At 45.3% G+C, this 16,770-nt stretch overlaps 2 protein-coding genes across 2 annotated transcripts; one reads left to right on the forward strand and one right to left on the reverse strand.

The window, feature by feature from the left end:
* The first annotated feature begins 9,181 nt into the window (after positions 1-9,181).
* Positions 9,182-10,697, forward strand: rasd1 (RAS, dexamethasone-induced 1). Its single transcript, XM_036522265.1, has 2 exons — positions 9,182-9,605; positions 9,828-10,697. Exons 1-2 carry the CDS (start codon positions 9,335-9,337, stop codon positions 10,352-10,354), a joined length of 798 nt encoding a protein of 265 aa, XP_036378158.1. The 5' UTR covers positions 9,182-9,334; the 3' UTR covers positions 10,355-10,697.
* Positions 10,698-11,786: 1,089 nt separating this feature from the next.
* Positions 11,787-13,436, reverse strand: med9 (mediator complex subunit 9). Its single transcript, XM_036522302.1, has 2 exons — positions 13,339-13,436; positions 11,787-12,379 (listed from the first exon to the last, which is right to left on the reverse strand). Exons 1-2 carry the CDS (start codon positions 13,416-13,418, stop codon positions 12,163-12,165), a joined length of 297 nt encoding a protein of 98 aa, XP_036378195.1. The 5' UTR covers positions 13,419-13,436; the 3' UTR covers positions 11,787-12,162.
* Positions 13,437-16,770: the final 3,334 nt, after the last annotated feature.

Raw genomic sequence — 16,770 nt, forward strand, 5'->3', positions numbered from 1 at the left:
CCCAGTGCATATTAGCTCAACTGTATGTGTGGTTCTGATAGGATGCAGTGGGTCTTAGCTCAACTGCATATGTGTGGTTCTGATATGATCCAGTGGGTCTTAGCTGTGCTGCATATGTATGGTTCTGATATGATCCAGTGGGTCTTAGCTGTGCTGCACATGTGTGGTTCTGATATGATCCAGTGGGTCTTAGCTGTGCTCTGCGTCATTACAATCAGAGTAGGGCTGTGTGTTTCCACTGTGAGTCTCACCTTCTGCTGACCCCGGATCAGCTTTAGGGTTCATCGTCTGTATTATTTTCGTTTTGCTTGGTACTCAAATATCCATGTTTTTAAGTTGTTTACGTTGTTTAAGTTGTTGCATGCGTGCGTGTGTGTATGTGTGTGTGTGTGTGTGCGTGTGCGTGTGTGTGTGTCCGTGTGTGTGTGTGTGAGTGTGTGTGTGTGTGTGAGTGTGTGTGTCCGTGTGTGTGTGTGTGTGTGTGTGTGTGTATGTGTGTGTGATCTATTATTGTAGGTGATTTGTATCATGTGCTCTGTTTTGTGTGTCTAGCTTGTTTAATGTTGTTCTGTCACTGAGTGGAAGTTTTAATGTGTGTGTGTGTGTGTGTGGGGGGGGGGGGGGGGGGGGGGGGGACTGCCAGGGGACTGCAGATGAAAATTAGCCTTACTCTGGTACAATGCATCAAATGGTAACATTTATAATATACAATATATAATACTATATTGTACATGGTCCCTTATAAAATAAATAAATAATTTCTGGAGCTCTGCTTTGTACAGGAAATAGATTAGTGATCTTGAGCAGGAGTAGGCTGCATAATTCATACATTTTTCTGGGAAATCAGTAAATAAACAAACCCACAGAAAGTTTTTGGTTGGACAGAGAAAACAGACACAAAGCAAAGGACCTCTGATTGATGTGTCCAACTGAACATTTTCCCTGAGTTTTCCAGCTGTGCTCTTGCCCTTGGAGTTGTGCTGTCGGGTTGCATATTGGCAGTTGAGTTATTTCTGCTGCTTTTTTACTGATTGCTTTAGAGGCGAAGGCTGTCTGTGTTGGGCCTGATTCGGTTTGTTGTTGTCATTGCTCTAGCACAAGCAATGTGGTCATTAACAGTATTGTTAGACAGTTATCTGTCAGTTTTTATTTTGTTGACCTCCACGTGTTCATCCTGTAAGAGGTTTCCAGTGGCGTTTTTGTTCTTCTCCATGGCAACCATATGGAGAAATGAAGAGATGAGCAGTGATGACCGCAGCTTTCATCCGTCCGGCACACTGTGAGAGATAAAGACTCTGCAGCGGCTCTCTTACAGAAGTGCCACTTCCAGCCTGAGTGCACGTGTGTGTGTGTAGAGGGTTGTGAATGTGTGTGTGTGAGAGAGAGAGAGACTGTGTGTGTGTGTGTGTGTAATGATGACCTTTTGATGCTTTCCTATGGCTCTGTGTGTTACACCTCTTCAGATGCAGATTTGTTAAATGTTTGCTGCACCAGCCTACAGACATTTCTGAATGGGGATACAATTTAAAATGTGTGTTATGCAAAATGGCATGTTACACTGAGCGATGATGCAGGTTTAAAGCAAATCCATTCCTGTCTAAGAGCAAAGCCCTTTGCAAGGCTCCTGTAGTCTTGGTACTTGTAGTCATATGTATTTTGAGGGGCTCTGAAACCAAAGAAAAACTTTCTAACCCAAAAATAGTATCTGTTCTGACTAAGCTTGACATCCCCCCAGGGTTTGCTGTATGCTATAACTAAATATTATTATTGTGCTGATGCTGCTGCTGCTGCTGCTGCTGATGATGATGATGATTAACGTTGCACTCTGTCTGCCTACCTGAGAGACTGACCTGAGGACAGCTCTGTCTGTCGGTGGTGGTGAGAATGACACGCTTGAGTGCCACAAGAGCCGATCACGGCAGCTTGAAGACCACCGCGCAGGGACGTTGCGAAACAGTCCAGTTCAATTCAATTCAATTCAATTCATTTTTATTTGTATAGCGCTTTTTACAACACAAGTTGTCACAAAGCAGCTTTACATTGTTCCCAGGCCTGAGACCCCCTGAGAGCAAGCCAACAAGGCAACAGTGGCAAGGAAAAACTCCCTATCAGGAAGAAACCTTGAGCAGAACCGGGCTCATGGGGGGGCCCATCTGCTTCTGGCCGGCACTGGGCAGATAGAGTTAGACACAATATTATGCAATGTACATTTGTTATTGACAAACAATAGCAGTTAACAGTAGAGTGATTATAAGAATGTCTCCTAGGATGTCCGGGTCTTGGAATGCAGTTGGCTTTGATGGGCAGGGCAGCGAGGTAGCAGGACTGGAAAACGAGATGAGACGCTTGGGCTACAGCTCCGGACAGGAGCCCGGAGCAGGGAATAGGAAGCAAACAGAAAACAGTGGTTAGTGGATGATAAGAATGGCAGGGATGTAGAACAGAGAGGCAGGAGAGGAGGGGCAGAGAAAAAGGTGTGCAACAAGGAAAGGCCCCGGCAGGCTAACATTATGGCAGCATAACCTAGGGGACGGGAGGCAAGGGACCGGCATAGTCATGAGGGCGACCCTAAGACGGTCAACACCAGATCACGGCACAGGGTCCATGAAAGCAATGACCACTTAGTCCACCAGAGACTCTATGATCCACGCCAGCACCAGGCCATGTCCCTCAGCTGAAGGATTTACTATATAGATATGTTTTGAGCCTAGACTTAAAGGTGGAGAGAGAGTCTGTTCCCCGAATCTCAGAGGGTAAACTGTTCCACAGGAGAGGGGCTTGATAGGAAAAGGCTCTACCGCCTACAGTAGTTTTGCCCACTCTTGGAATGGTGAGAAGCCCGGCATTTTGGGAGCGAAGGGCTCTCTGCGGAAGATATGGATGAAGAAGGTCCTTAAGATAGGGGGGGGCAAGCCCATTTAAAGCCTTAAATGTGAGTAAGAGTATTTTAAAAATGATCCGGTATTTAATAGGTAGCCAATGGAGAGAGGCCAGAACTGGGGTGATGTGCTCAAAGCGTTTAGTTTTAGTTAAGATTCGAGCAGCTGCGTTTTGCACCAGCTGAAGGGGTTTTAATGAGACGTTTGCACATCCTGACAAGAGGGCATTACAGTAGTCTAATCTGGATGTTACAAAGGCATGGATTAGTTTTTCAGCGTCGTTAATTGATACGATTTTCCTGATTTTAGCAATATTTCTCAGATGGAAGAAGGCAGTCCTAGAGGTGTTAGTTATGTGAGTTTCAAAGGAGAGCTCGGGATCAATAACAACACCAAGGTCTTTGATGGCTGCACTCGGGGCAAGGGAGACACCATCAAGGTCCAATGTAAAATGAGTGAGTTTGCTCCTGATTGAATTTTGGCCTATGACCAATATTTCGGTTTTGTCCGGGTTGAGGAGGAGAAAGTTTCGGGCCATCCAATTCTTTACATCTGTTAGGCAGGCCTCCATGTTTGAAATATTCAGAGGGACATCGGGTTTGACTGATATGTATAACTGAGTGTCGTCCGCGTAACAGTGGAAATTAATGTCATGTTTACGGATGATATCGCCAAGAGGCAGCATGTATAACGAGAAGAGCAGAGGTCCAAGCACAGATCCTTGAGGTATACCATATTTTACTCTGGAACGAGCGGAGGATTCGTTGTTGATGGAGACAAACTGATATCGTTCTGATAGATAAGATCTAAACCAAGATAGGGCATGTCCACTTATGCCAACCAGGTTTTCGAGGCGGTCAAGGAGGATACAATGATCGATGGTATCAAAGGCTGCACTTAGGTCTAGTAGCACAAGAAGAGAGATACAGCCATTGTCACAGGAGAGTAGAAGGTCGTTGAGCACTTTCAGGAGAGCGGTTTCCGTACTGTGGTGAGGTCTAAATCCGGACTGGAAAACTTCCAAAATGTTGTTAGAGTGTAAAAAGGCACAGAGTTGCTTTGATACCGCTTTTTCCAGAATTTTGGAGAGGAATGGAAGGTTCGAGATGGGCCTATAGTTTGACAGGTCATTGGGATCAAGATTAGGCTTTTTCAGAATAGGCTTGATAACTGCTACTTTAAAGGGCTGAGGTACGTGTCCAGACATAAGAGAGGCATTGATAAGATTTAATAGTGGTGTGCCAATTGCAGGCAATAGCTGTTTTAGGAAGCCAGTTGGTATGGGGTCAAGTTGGCTGGTAGAGTTATTAGATGAATTGAGAAGAGAAGAAAAGTCGCCAAATTCAATGGGTATAAAAGAGTCGAAGCGCGGGGCGGGCCTAATAGACATGTCTACATAATCTGGAACGGGACTGGCCAGGCAGGAACCAGAAGTTGATGAGAATTTTTGTATTGTGTCTCTTATCTTTAAGATTTTACTGTCAAAGAAGTTCATGAAGTCACTGCTACTATAAATTGCTGGTATGGTAGGGTTAACTGATGCAGGACTCTTGGTTAATCTGGCAATAGTGCTAAACAGGTACCTAGGATTGTCCTTGTTTCTCTCAATAAGAGTAGAGAAATATTTGGATCTGGTAGCTGTGAGGGCATGCTTGTAATTTAGGAGACTTTCCTTCCACGCCAGGAGAAAAACCTGTAGTTTGGTGGAGCGCCATTTTCTTTCGAGTTTTCGTGTGGCTTGTTTGAGAGCACGAGTATGGTCGTTATACCAAGGTGCTAGCTTCTTGTCAGTGATTTTCTTCCTTTTGAGGGGAGCAACGGCGTCTAGAGTTTTACGCAAAGTAGAGTCGATTCTGTCCGCGAGTAGATTAATTTCAGTTGAGCTGGGGTTTGAACATAAACTAGAGGAGATTTCGTTGTGCAGGTAGTATGATGTAGGGAGCTCGTCGATAAAGGCATTTGCTGTAAGAGAGCAAAACGTGCGCCTGGAAGAAAATCTAGGCTCCGAGTATGTGAAGCACGTTAGTGGTAAATTGAAAGAGATGAGATAGTGGTCGGATAACACAGGATTGTGTGGCATGATTTCCACCTGGTTAATGTCTGCTCCATATGTGAGGACCAAATCAAGAGTATGGTTGCGGTAATGTGTGGGTTTGTCCACAGCTTGATAGAGTCCAATGGATTCGATGATGGACAAAAATGCTGTTCTGAACGGGTCATGTTCATTATCCATATGGACATTAAAGTCGCCTACTATTACAGCTTTTTCTATATTGACAACCAGGTCAGATAGAAAATTGGCAAATTCCGATAAGAAAACACTGTAAGGGCCAGGTGGCCTGTAAATTATAACAAGGGTAAATAGCTGAAATGCAGTCTTGTCAGGATGTGCAAAGCTAAGTACTAATAGTTCAAATGAATGGAAGTTATAGCCAGGTTTAAGGGTGGCACAGAGTTTGGAGCTGTGTATAGCAGCAACGCCGCCACCTCTACCAGTAGGTCGAGGGACCTGGTGATTACAATAACTGGGAGGAGTTGATTCGTTGAGAGCAACAAAGTCATTAGGTTTAAGCCATGTTTCAGTCAGGCATAAGATATCAAAATGGTGATCAGTAATCAATTCGTTTGTTAATAAAGCTTTAGGTTGTAGCGATCTGATATTTATTAACCCAATCTTAAGGACCATTTGTCTACAGGTAGTACTTTCAGGTTTGGCAGACTTAATTTTTATTAAATTATCAGCACAAATGCCCCTACTGGATGTTTTTAAGAAGTTTGGGACGGAGGGTCGTGGAACAGACACTGTCTCTATGGGATTTTTAAGTGGTGGTTCCAGGGAAAAAGCAGACAACTGTGTAGGACAGGAAGTCTGCTGCCTGGCCTTGGCCCTGATTAGTCAAGGTTTAGTGGAATTCAGACTATGATCTATGTTACTAGAGATGATAGCTGCACCCTCCCTCGAGGGGTGGATGCCATCTCGTTTTAAAAGACCAGGCCTCCCCCAAAACTTGTGCCAATTATCTATAAAACCCACGTTGTTAGAGGGGCACCATTCAGACAACCAACGATTAAGTGACGTTAATCTGCTATAGATCTCGTCACCGCGCCGCATGGGGATGGGGCCAGAGAAAATTACTGAATCCGACATTTGTTTGGCAATCCTGCACACCGACTTAATAGTTAACTTTGTTACTTCCGATTGCCTCATGCGAACATCGTTAGCGCCGACGTGAATAACAATTTTTGAGTATTTCGCTTTACTTTTACCTTTAGCTTTAGCCAGCACTTTCAAATTGGCTTCAATGTCGGAAGCTCTGGCTCCAGGAATGCAATTGACTATGGTCGTTGGTGTCGCTACGTTCACGTTTCTAAGAATTGAATCGCCAATAATCAGGGCTCTTTTAACAGGCTTCTCAGCAGGTGTGTTACTGAGGGGGGAGAACCTGTTGGAAACGTGAACCGAGGGTTGGTGGTGCACCGGGGGCTTGCGCTTGCGTCTATTTTCCCGAACCGTAACCCACTCGCCTTGCTGCGAAGGCTCTGCCGGGGTTGAGCTAGGGGAAAGGCTAATTGACGCATCCGGTACTGAAAAGGATTCGATAAACTTTTCACTAGCTTTAATCTCATATAAGGTGCGGATGCGTGCTTCTAATTCTGCTACCTTCTCCGTCAGCCTAGCGTTAAGCTCGCATTTAACACAGGTGAAGTTGGTCGTAATGGCGGAGAAGGAATAACTAAACATGTTACACACAGAGCAGGGGAGACAGCGAGAGGGAGGAGAGCTAAGGATTGGCGAAACAGAGCTGCGAGAAGCCATCGTATGTAACTAGTGGCTACTTACGTAGTTTTTGCGAGGGTGTCGAAAAGTAGTGTCGGTGAGTACTCCGGGTTTGGGTCCTGGCTGGGTCCTAACCGATCGGCGTCTTGCGTCTGGCGTTCGGGGAACGAGCAACAGGAAGTGCGGGGAACAAGCAACAGGTGAGGAGCCAAGTTCTGCTTTTCAAATTCAAATGACCTTCTCGGTTTCGGCTACAGAGACGGGTGTTGTTTATTTGGCTTTTGTATGTTAAATATACGTTAATTTTTCCACAGTATTTTGTGGAGAAGTTTTGGGGAAAGCTGGAACGGCCGAATTCTACAGCGATGTCCCGGTTCGGTCCGAATTTCGTTTCTTTCCCTCATGTTAACACGGAAACTGCACGATGTCTGTGCTGCCTGCAGCGTTGTAAAGTCTTTCTGTGCAGACCGGGGACCGGGGACCGGGGACCGCGGAACGGGACAGAGGAGGTGCTGCTGGAGGCAAAGTTGCGGGAGTTGGGGGTCTGCGTCCTCTCCGCTGTCTTGTAAATAAATGGAGTGAATCAGATTTTAAACGGAGCAAGACAGCGAGGCGCAGCAGAGTCTTTATTTCAGTTTCTTTTCTGAAAGCAGGATGGTGTTCGCTAGTCATCACAGATTTACAGTTGACAATGCAGTAGCTGATAAAGAGTAACTAACCCAAAATACAACACACACTCATGTAAGCATAACGCATTATTATACAGTCATAACTGTTCGTATAGTACCTATAATATTATGCATGCAGTAGGGTATGTTGCATAGCACGTCTGAAGGTACTGAGGCAATGATCTATCACGGCGCTACCTTTCACGGTACCGCGTGATGAATTGACCTGTTCGGATGTGGTCCATTATGTTCTATGTGATCGGTTATTATTTTATTATATGTACTTCTGTGCTCTGACTTTGTCAGTCCATATAAGCATCTGCTGAATATAACTGTATATATAATATATGTACTATAATCTGCTGAATATAACTGTGCAACTTACACCCCGGACAGAAGGTCGGAGCGAAAAGCCTGAGTTTAGCCTGGCGACCGCAGGTATATGATGCCACAGCACTTCTGTAGATTTTCGCCCGGAGAGATGCATTGACAGTTCGTGGTGTCCAACATTTGATTTGAGTACAGCGCTGACTGTTTAGCGCGGCGTGGAGGGTGTCGGGGCGCTCGGCTTCTGGTGAGTCAGCAAACATTTAAATCGACTTTAATTCAGTTCCTTTCAACCGTCAGTTTGCTTAATGCACCACTTTGTAAGAACACACATTACCCAAACACGATGTATGACTGGATGCATGGCTACATAAAATGATCCATATGTGTGTTTCTTTGTTCATTATTTGGTGGATTAATGGGCCTACTTTAACTTCAGATGTAATGCAATGAATTTTCAGATTTCAACCTAATAAACTGAATTTATGGTGGTGAATTAGGGGTTTGCCAAATAAGTATTGTAGCTATTTATATTTCTATTTTAACAGGTAGCCTACTTACATGAGGTAGGGCAGCGCACAGGGAGAGCTGGAGTGGAGCGCCCCCCTGTGGTAGGAGCCGAAATGCAACGGAGCACTTTCCCAATAAACTCGAGCCATCGGTTCGGATCCCGTTTGTGACTGAGGTTAATTTCAGCGCTGTGGGAGAAATTCGGAGAGGTCCACTCTCATCATCGTTTATAATGAAAACTACGTGCAACATGAATACTTTTAAAGGTTCATGCGAATATATTGCAATGTGTCTTTAATAATGTGTTAAATCTTGCAGAATTCAGCCGCTTATAAGAACTTGGATGCATAAGTCAATATGACTAATATATGTATTCATTTTACACATTTGCGGACAGTGCAATACATTACATATGCATTGTGTAAATGTATGTAAATATGATGGTGATTAATATGATTATTGACGTAAATTGAATCAGTACAGCAGCGCTCCCGAATTCCACGTCGGAAAACGAAATGAAATTACTGCACCTCTGATGTCGGCCTGCTCTGGTGACGGATCTCGGAGTGTACCAGACACGCATCTACACACATTAACTGTGCTAACGTCACTGCTGCATTCTCCATATCCGAGCCAAATTAAAGATCTACAGAAAAGTTGTGTAAGATGATGAGAAACCTTTCCGCGTTAATCCTTAAGCAGACTCCGAAACATCGGTCCGAAGTCTACAGTCGTGAACAGAATATTAACAGTGGAGCAGAGAACATTCTCTGCAAGCATGTAAAACAAACAGCATTAAGCCGTCTGTAATTCGGCTCGCGATGACAAGCATGATGGCAACACAAAACGTGGAAGCACTGTTTATCTTCGGCTTCTTCTCTCTGCGTTCCGCTGTTTGCCATGGTGGGATAGCTCTCGTCGTCCCGGGTCTGGGATACTGACGCAAAAGCCAGCCAAGCACCTGTTACTCTGTTACTCTGTTACTCCCCCTTGCGATGGAGAGCGCTGCGCAGTCGTGACGCGCGGGAGAGGAGTGGTCACGGTGCTGCTTAAATAGCCCGCTGCCTGCCCAGCTCCAGACCCGCGCCAGAGCCTAAGCCGCCGCCGCATCTCGCTACCTTTCTCACCCTTACTTTCAAAAGTCGTCAGTAGATCCTCGGCACCTCGCAGCCATGATTAAGAAAATGACTCCCCCGGAGAACGAGTTTGACATACCGGCTAAGAACTGCTACAGGATGGTCATTCTGGGCTCCACAAAAGTTGGCAAAACGGCGATCGTGTCCCGGTTTCTGAGCGGCAGGTTCGAGGAACAGTACACGCCGACTATCGAAGACTTTCACAGGAAATTCTATAGCATCAGAGGAGAAGTTTACCAGCTGGACATTCTGGACACCTCAGGGAACCACCCCTTTCCCGCTATGAGGAGACTATCCATACTTACAGGTAAACTTTATTTCTGTTCAGCTCTGTTCTGGCCAAAGAGTGAATGCATTTTTAGGTTTGCAACCTGTGAACTCGAACTCGAGTTGAAATTACTTTGTTTTACAGTCCAGCAAAATGTTGTTCGTTTAATTTCCAAATGAATTTAGGGTTGTTTTTTGCGTGTTTCAGTGAGAGTTTTCGCAGCAATGCGGCTAAATATTGCTTTCATTTTCTTCCCCGCAGGTGATGTATTCATACTGGTGTTCAGTCTGGACAGCAAAGAGTCCTTTCGAGAGGTGCAGCGCCTGAAACAGCAGATATACGAGACCAAGTCTTGCCTGAAAAATAAGACGAAGGAGAACGTGGACGTTCCCTTGGTGATCTGCGGGAACAAGGCGGACCGGGAGTTCTACAGAGAGGTGCAGAGAGAGGACATCGAGCAACTGGTCGCCGGTGACGAACAGTGCGCCTACTTCGAGATCTCGGCCAAAAGGAACACTAACGTGGACAAAATGTTTCAGACCCTCTTTACCCTGGCAAAACTGCCCTACGAAATGAGCCCGGACCTTCATCGCAAAGTCTCTGTGCAGTACTGCGACATGCTGCACAGAAAATCCCTCAAAAACAAGAAGCTGAAAGACGCGGACGCGTACGGCATCGTGGCGCCGTTTGCGCGGCGACCCAGCGTGCACAGTGACTTGATGTACATAAAGGAGAAAGCGATCGGCGGCGGCCAGGGGAAAGATAAAGAGCGCTGCGTTATCAGTTAAAATCACAACGTGAACGAGGAGCTAAAGAAGCCGCTTTTAGGAGCGCCGCAGTCGTGCGGCGGCAGACGAGGCTGCCCGGGTTGCTCTGCTTCCCGGCATTCGCTGTTGAGTCCGGGGACCGAGGCGCAGAAGGCCTCGCTGTTCCTTGGAGCGAAATGTCACTGTCTTGAGTCTTGAGACTTCTTAACGCGGTAGCGGACACGCTGCCAGAGTTTTATAAAGAATGTATTTTCCTGTGGCGTCAGAGCGCTAATATGTGATGTGGCTTAAAATCCATCGACTTTTCCAACATGCTGTAAAACGCTGAAAAGCGACAACAGATCCCGAGGAGGAATGTATTGCTGAGAACCCTACTGTTTACATTTTATTATATATTTTATAACAAACTGAACTTGAATGTTACAAAAAGAACAAAGTTGATTGTGAATGTACATTTATGTCATCGTTGATTTTGTTTTTTCAAAAAAGAAATAAAAAGTTCTGAAAGAAACGTATTGCCTTTTGGTGTTTTTCTCTCATCGACGAGGTGTGTACATGCATGGTGATTTTCGCCGCTATGCACGTCATTCCGTTATTAAGCACAACCGACGTTACCTTGTTCAATAAATACAATTATTTAAATACCAATGGCCACCCGTTACACGCTGCTCCTTTCAGCACAGAAGTAGCAAAACTGTCAGACTTTGTGGGAGAAATGCGGCCGGTTACGCGCTGTGAAGCGAACATGTCTTAGGACCAAGAGACCAGGGCCAAAGAAACACCCCCGCGCTTACAATCTCACAATAAATTATTTCCTTACATTTATTTTGCTTAAATGGCACTTAAGTTTGAAACAGGATTAAGTTTGAAATACGATTAATATTTCAGAATTATTATGCCACACCTATAACACTGTACATGACATGTTTAGAGACAGAGGAACGAGTTGGCAGCGGAACGGCTAGTGTACCGTCCTGTTGCAGCCTGACGTTTTTCACCGTATCCCTGCATGTGATGTGCCGGTGTACTTTCATTAAGAATTACGTCCATTTTAAGTGGGCGAGGTCGATGCAAATGTGCGTGTTATCTTAAATTATTCTGCTGCATGTACGACTGTACAGCTGTTCCCAGAGGCATTGCGTCTGGAGCACAAAATGTCTCGCGCTCGCGCTGTTTAGCAAAAAATAATCAGTTCACGTTGTTCTCCTGGTAGAAATGCACGACAAAAAACGTCATTGTGGATTTCGCACTGCTTGAACGCCGTTGCTGAAACTATGCCGAATTGCATCAGTTTGTGTACGGAACGCGTTATCTGATCTAACAAAGTGTGCAAACGGAGCTCCAGAACTACGCTGCATCTGCAAGTCATTCTCACGCCCCTGTTTTATCCTGTTACACGGGCTGCAGCGAGTCATTTCAAGATGACCTCAGGTAACAAACAAGCTAAGCGTTAATATCTTTATTTGTTTCGTACTACACAATACGTACAAATGCAAAAGTTACAAAATGTGTAAAAAATGGAAATCTGCCTCAGGTAGAGTGTGTTACACAACGCTCAGGCCTCAAAAGCAATGTCTCTCTGCCTGTACACTGAAGCCATTCAGAGCCTTTAATATAATTCCAGCGCTTCACAAGAGATGCTGATCAACCACGTCAGCAGTGGCCTTTCCCCCAGCCAGCCTCTTCTGAAACAGTCCAACCACATCAAGCGCACCGCCATCAGCGGCACATCCACAGCGCCCGCTCCTTTGTTTTCGGACGGTCATACGGCACCTCTCAGCGCGCCCCCGAGGCGCGGTCAGTGTCCCCGGGCCCCGTGGCCCTGCCCGCTACGCTTTGGGGATGTCGAACATGCACAGGCTCTTGTATTTCTGCAGCAGCTGGTTCTTGGTGCGGACCTGCTCCCGGAGCGTCTGCAGCTGCTGCTGCTGCTCCTCGGGGCTCAGCGCGATGCCGGGCATGGCTGCAATCTGCTCGCGCGCCTCCTGGATCTTCGTCTTCAGCTTGTTGAGCTCCTGATGGACCTCAGGGCTGTCTTTGTCCATGCTGTGGGTGCACATGTGCAGGGTTAGAGAGCAGCAACCATACTGTGTGTGTGAGAGTAAGTAACTGATATACAGAGAAGCACAGACTGTGTTATTATATAATTATAATAACTTCAAAATTATAATGTAATGTTGGGCAGCTGTGTGACGTAGTAGTAAGGGAGCGGGGCTCGTTCCCAAAAGGTATGATTCCCTGCTGGGACGCTGCTGCTGCACCCAAGGTACTTAACACACAATTGCCTCAGTAAATATTCAGCTGTACAAACAGATAAAATTGTAACCTATGTAAGTCGCTCTGGATAAGAGTGTCTGCTAAATGCCAATAATGTAATCGGTTCCATCTCAGTCCCCACCCCTCCCACCTGCCATTTGTACTACTTGCTGCTTCTTTTGCATGTACTATTGTGATGTGCTATGGATATTGTGATCTCGCGACAGTGTGATATATTGTAGTATACTTGGCTTCCCTTGTCTCGTCAGGTTGCAGAAGTTAACTTTGGGTAGGGCTTGGATGGTGTTATGCTGACACTCACTGGTCTGGCAGTGTTAGCCTGGTCTGACACTATTGCTCATTCGACTTGAATGGATACACTTATGTTCTCTAGGTTCTCTTAAACCCACAAGCAGCGATCGACTTTTAAACACCTGGCTAAAATAAGCAGCAACGACACTAGCAAACACGCTACCTAGCCACAGATCGCTACCTACTACGTCATACGGTATCTAGCAATGGCTAAAGCTTGTATATATAGTACATATATGGCAACTGACAGTGATCTGAGTAGATAATAAAGCGAAACGGACCAAGTGTTTAAGAAGAGCTCGATGGAACAGACCAAACAGCAAACCGCGGTCCTTTGAGCATAGCAGTCCAGCTAATGCGTTAATAAAGATGCTACGACACAAAAGAAATATCGACATTATTCAGATTTTCTTAATAATGTTACGCTGCTCCTTTACCATTTAATGATGTCGTGGACGATAGGAAGCAAAGAGCAATCGTCATCCTCCGTCTCCTGCTTGGTGGGCACCGCCGCCATGATCCTGTTTTGTGGTTCTTTTTTAGCTTCTTGAATGTCGCAGAGGGTATACGTCATCAACATGCGTCACATTCTGACGTCAAAGGGATTTTGTCATGACTCACTCGTGCTGTTATGTTGTTGTTTGATGCTACTCCATACTGGCATCTGAAAAAGAAAACAACATTTGTATTTCAGAAACTAAAGATGATTTTACCCGTCCATATTTTCCCTTATATATATGCGTGTGTATGTGCAGGTGTTTGTGTTCATGTCCGCAAGTGTGTGATGGCAAATAGTGAGTCACACAGAGCAGATCAGATGTCACTCTGACATTTAAATAAGAACATCAAGGTAATATACTATACAACCAATTGTGACTGTGTGTGAGTATGTGTGTGCGTGTCCAGTCTGTTTGATACCAGCTATGTTCCTCAGGGTTGTATTTACGTGTAATGTGTTGGAATATGTATTTTATAAGATTAACAATGTTTCTATTCATGAACAATTTGGGATTTATATAAAGACTGTTGCTCATTCAGCTTGAATAGATGCACTTCTGTTGAGCTGGGAGTCGCTCTGGATAAGAGCGTCTGCTGAATGAACGTAATGCAACGAGTCATCATAGAGCGACGGTTCGCTTCGGTTTGGCAAGGCCTTCCTCAGACAAACGAAGCCCAAAACCCACCGACAGTGGAGTCTGTACAGTAAAGACGGCAGACCAGAGAGGAATCGCTGACAGATAGTCAGACGCTAATGTGGAGCCTGTATCACTGTGACGCTCGGCTGCACCTCCTTGCCCCTCTTTCCCCCTTCAGACACAGGATTCCACTACGCACAGAGGCAGGCAGGGCGTTCAGATCTGCTGCTGTGTTTTTACAGAACTCTGGATAATCAGGACAAACACACACAGATCAGCTGGCTCCTTTCACGGGTCTCAGGGTTATCTAAGGCTGTTCTCTGACATTAAATACACTTTCTGGCTGGACCTGCCTTTTGCTAGTTAGATGTAGAGAGAGAAATAGATCGATACTCACCCATTCCCAGCCCACACTCAGACAGTAAACAGCCATTAGTTATTATACTATGTGTATAGCCGAGGTTTTCATTCAGGGCGCTTGCATAGCTTACATTTTCCCCAGTTCCCAGGTTTCCTCTAATTTTCACATTATTCTGAGCTGCACTCAAACTCTAGCTTTTTAAAATGAAATTGAATCAAAAATTCAAGGATGTTGGAGGTGACAGAGTGAGGATGTTGGAGGTGACAGGGTGAGGATGTTGGAGGTGACAGGGTGAGGATGTTGCAGGTGACAGGGTGAGGATGTTTCAGGTGACAGGGTGAGGATGTTGGAGGTGACAGAGTGAGGATGTTTCAGGTGACAGGGTGAGGATGTTGGAGGTGACAGGGTGAGTGTGTTGGAGATGACAGAGTGAGGATGTTGGAGGTGACAGTGAGGATGTTGGAGGTGACAGCATGAGGATGTTGGAGGTGACAGGGTGAGGATGTTGGAGGTGACAGTGAGGATGTTGGAGATGACATCACGCAGAGGGCCTTTAGGATTGGTTGTTTTCATTCACATTCCTGTGGACTCAGATTTGTACAAATAGAAGAAACACAAGAAATTGGATTTCAAAGATTTCCTTGCTCACACACACACCCACAGGCACAGACAAACACACAAGAACCCGAGTCATTATTAATCCATTGCAGTGTTCCTCCTCTAAATGTCAAAGAGGAAGTGACTGCAAGTACACCTTTTTAATTATACAGTGTGCTAAATTACACCTTTAAAGGTCAAATATAGTGAAACAGATCACCTTTGACACCCATACACATGCTTTCATTCATGCCCATTTCATTTAAACCTCAGGTCAACAGAAGGCAAAACACAAGCAGACGTTTTCCCAACCTCACCCCCAGAGAAAAAAATTAGTAAATGAAAACAGCTGGAACATTTCACATTCATTGTTTTCATATCAGAGAGAGCAAAAATGACTGAATTACTCTGAATGTTGGTTTACATTAGGGTCGGGATTAGGGTTAGGGTTAGTGTTGGGGTTTGATGGCATGAGGGGTTTGGAGAGGGGCAGAAGATTGTGAGGTCATTCTGGAGCTGCGCTGATACACTCTGAAATCAGATCTTCATCAAAAGGACTTTTCCATGTGTTTATTAAATTACTTTGACTGCTGTTGAGTCTCGGATCGGTAACTCCAAATCTCTCATATGAGCCTTTATGATTGTTCTGTCAGCTTCTGCAGCCTTTCCTCTGTAGGACAGAACACCTGAGAATGCAGGTAAAAGCAGGTGAGTTCAGAACAACAGCAGCCCCATTTCCACACAGGTCAGTGGCACAGTGTGGTTATGGGTCCCAGCTCGTCTCAATAATAATGCATCAATAATTAACAAATAATGAGTAACTACTTGGCCATATAGTCAAAGATTTTTCCTTTGGCAAATGGTGCATGGTTTTGTCATTGCGGATGTTTTGATGGGGAGAAGGGTCCAGTGAGTGACTAAGCAGAGGAGACTCGAGTATTTACACACACCAGACGGCTCAGGCTCAGGTGTTTTGGTTCTATTCAGAAAAACATAATATGTTGTTTAGGTTTTCACTCACAAACACACACACGCGCACACACACACACGCGCGCACACACAAGCACACACTCACACACACACGCGCACACACGCACGCACACACACACACACACAAATACACACACACACACGCACACACACATACTCACACACACATACACGCACTCACAAACACACACACACACACACACACACACACAATGGCCCCAGGTCATAGCTTTCACACCTGCAGTTACATATTTGCCCTTTTCCCTGTTGGATCTGTGATAATCATTAGCAAAGAGAGGAAGTTATAGTGCAGCCTTTGGCCTGGGTGACTGAGCAAAACAGAAAGTGTTTACAATGAGCGCTGATCCTCCTGTTTCTGCGTGTGTCCTGTAGGAAGCCCAAGGGCACCCCGCTCCTGTCTGTGTTCCGTAGGAAAGATGGGGGCACCCCGCTCCTGTCTGTGTTCCGTAGGAAAGACGGGGGCACCCCGCTCCTGTCTGTGTTCCGTAGGAAAGACGGGGGCACCCCGCTCCTGTCTGTGTTCCGTAGGAAAGACGAGGACACCCCGTTTTTTTCTGGGTCTTAGAAAAGCATAAGAACACTGTCTTCTTTTACAGTCTTTTACAATCATTTTCACACGTGTCTCAATACCATGTCCGCTTTTTCAAAACACTTAAAACATTCACCATATCAGTAGACTATGTGAACTAAACTGTGTATACTTTTGCATTGCTTTGATACAAAATGCATTCAATCACCAATTCTTCTGAAATTCATGGACACCT

The sequence above is a fragment of the Megalops cyprinoides genome, chromosome 1, assembly GCF_013368585.1.
Source record: "Megalops cyprinoides isolate fMegCyp1 chromosome 1, fMegCyp1.pri, whole genome shotgun sequence".
Taxonomy (NCBI): domain Eukaryota; kingdom Metazoa; phylum Chordata; class Actinopteri; order Elopiformes; family Megalopidae; genus Megalops; species Megalops cyprinoides.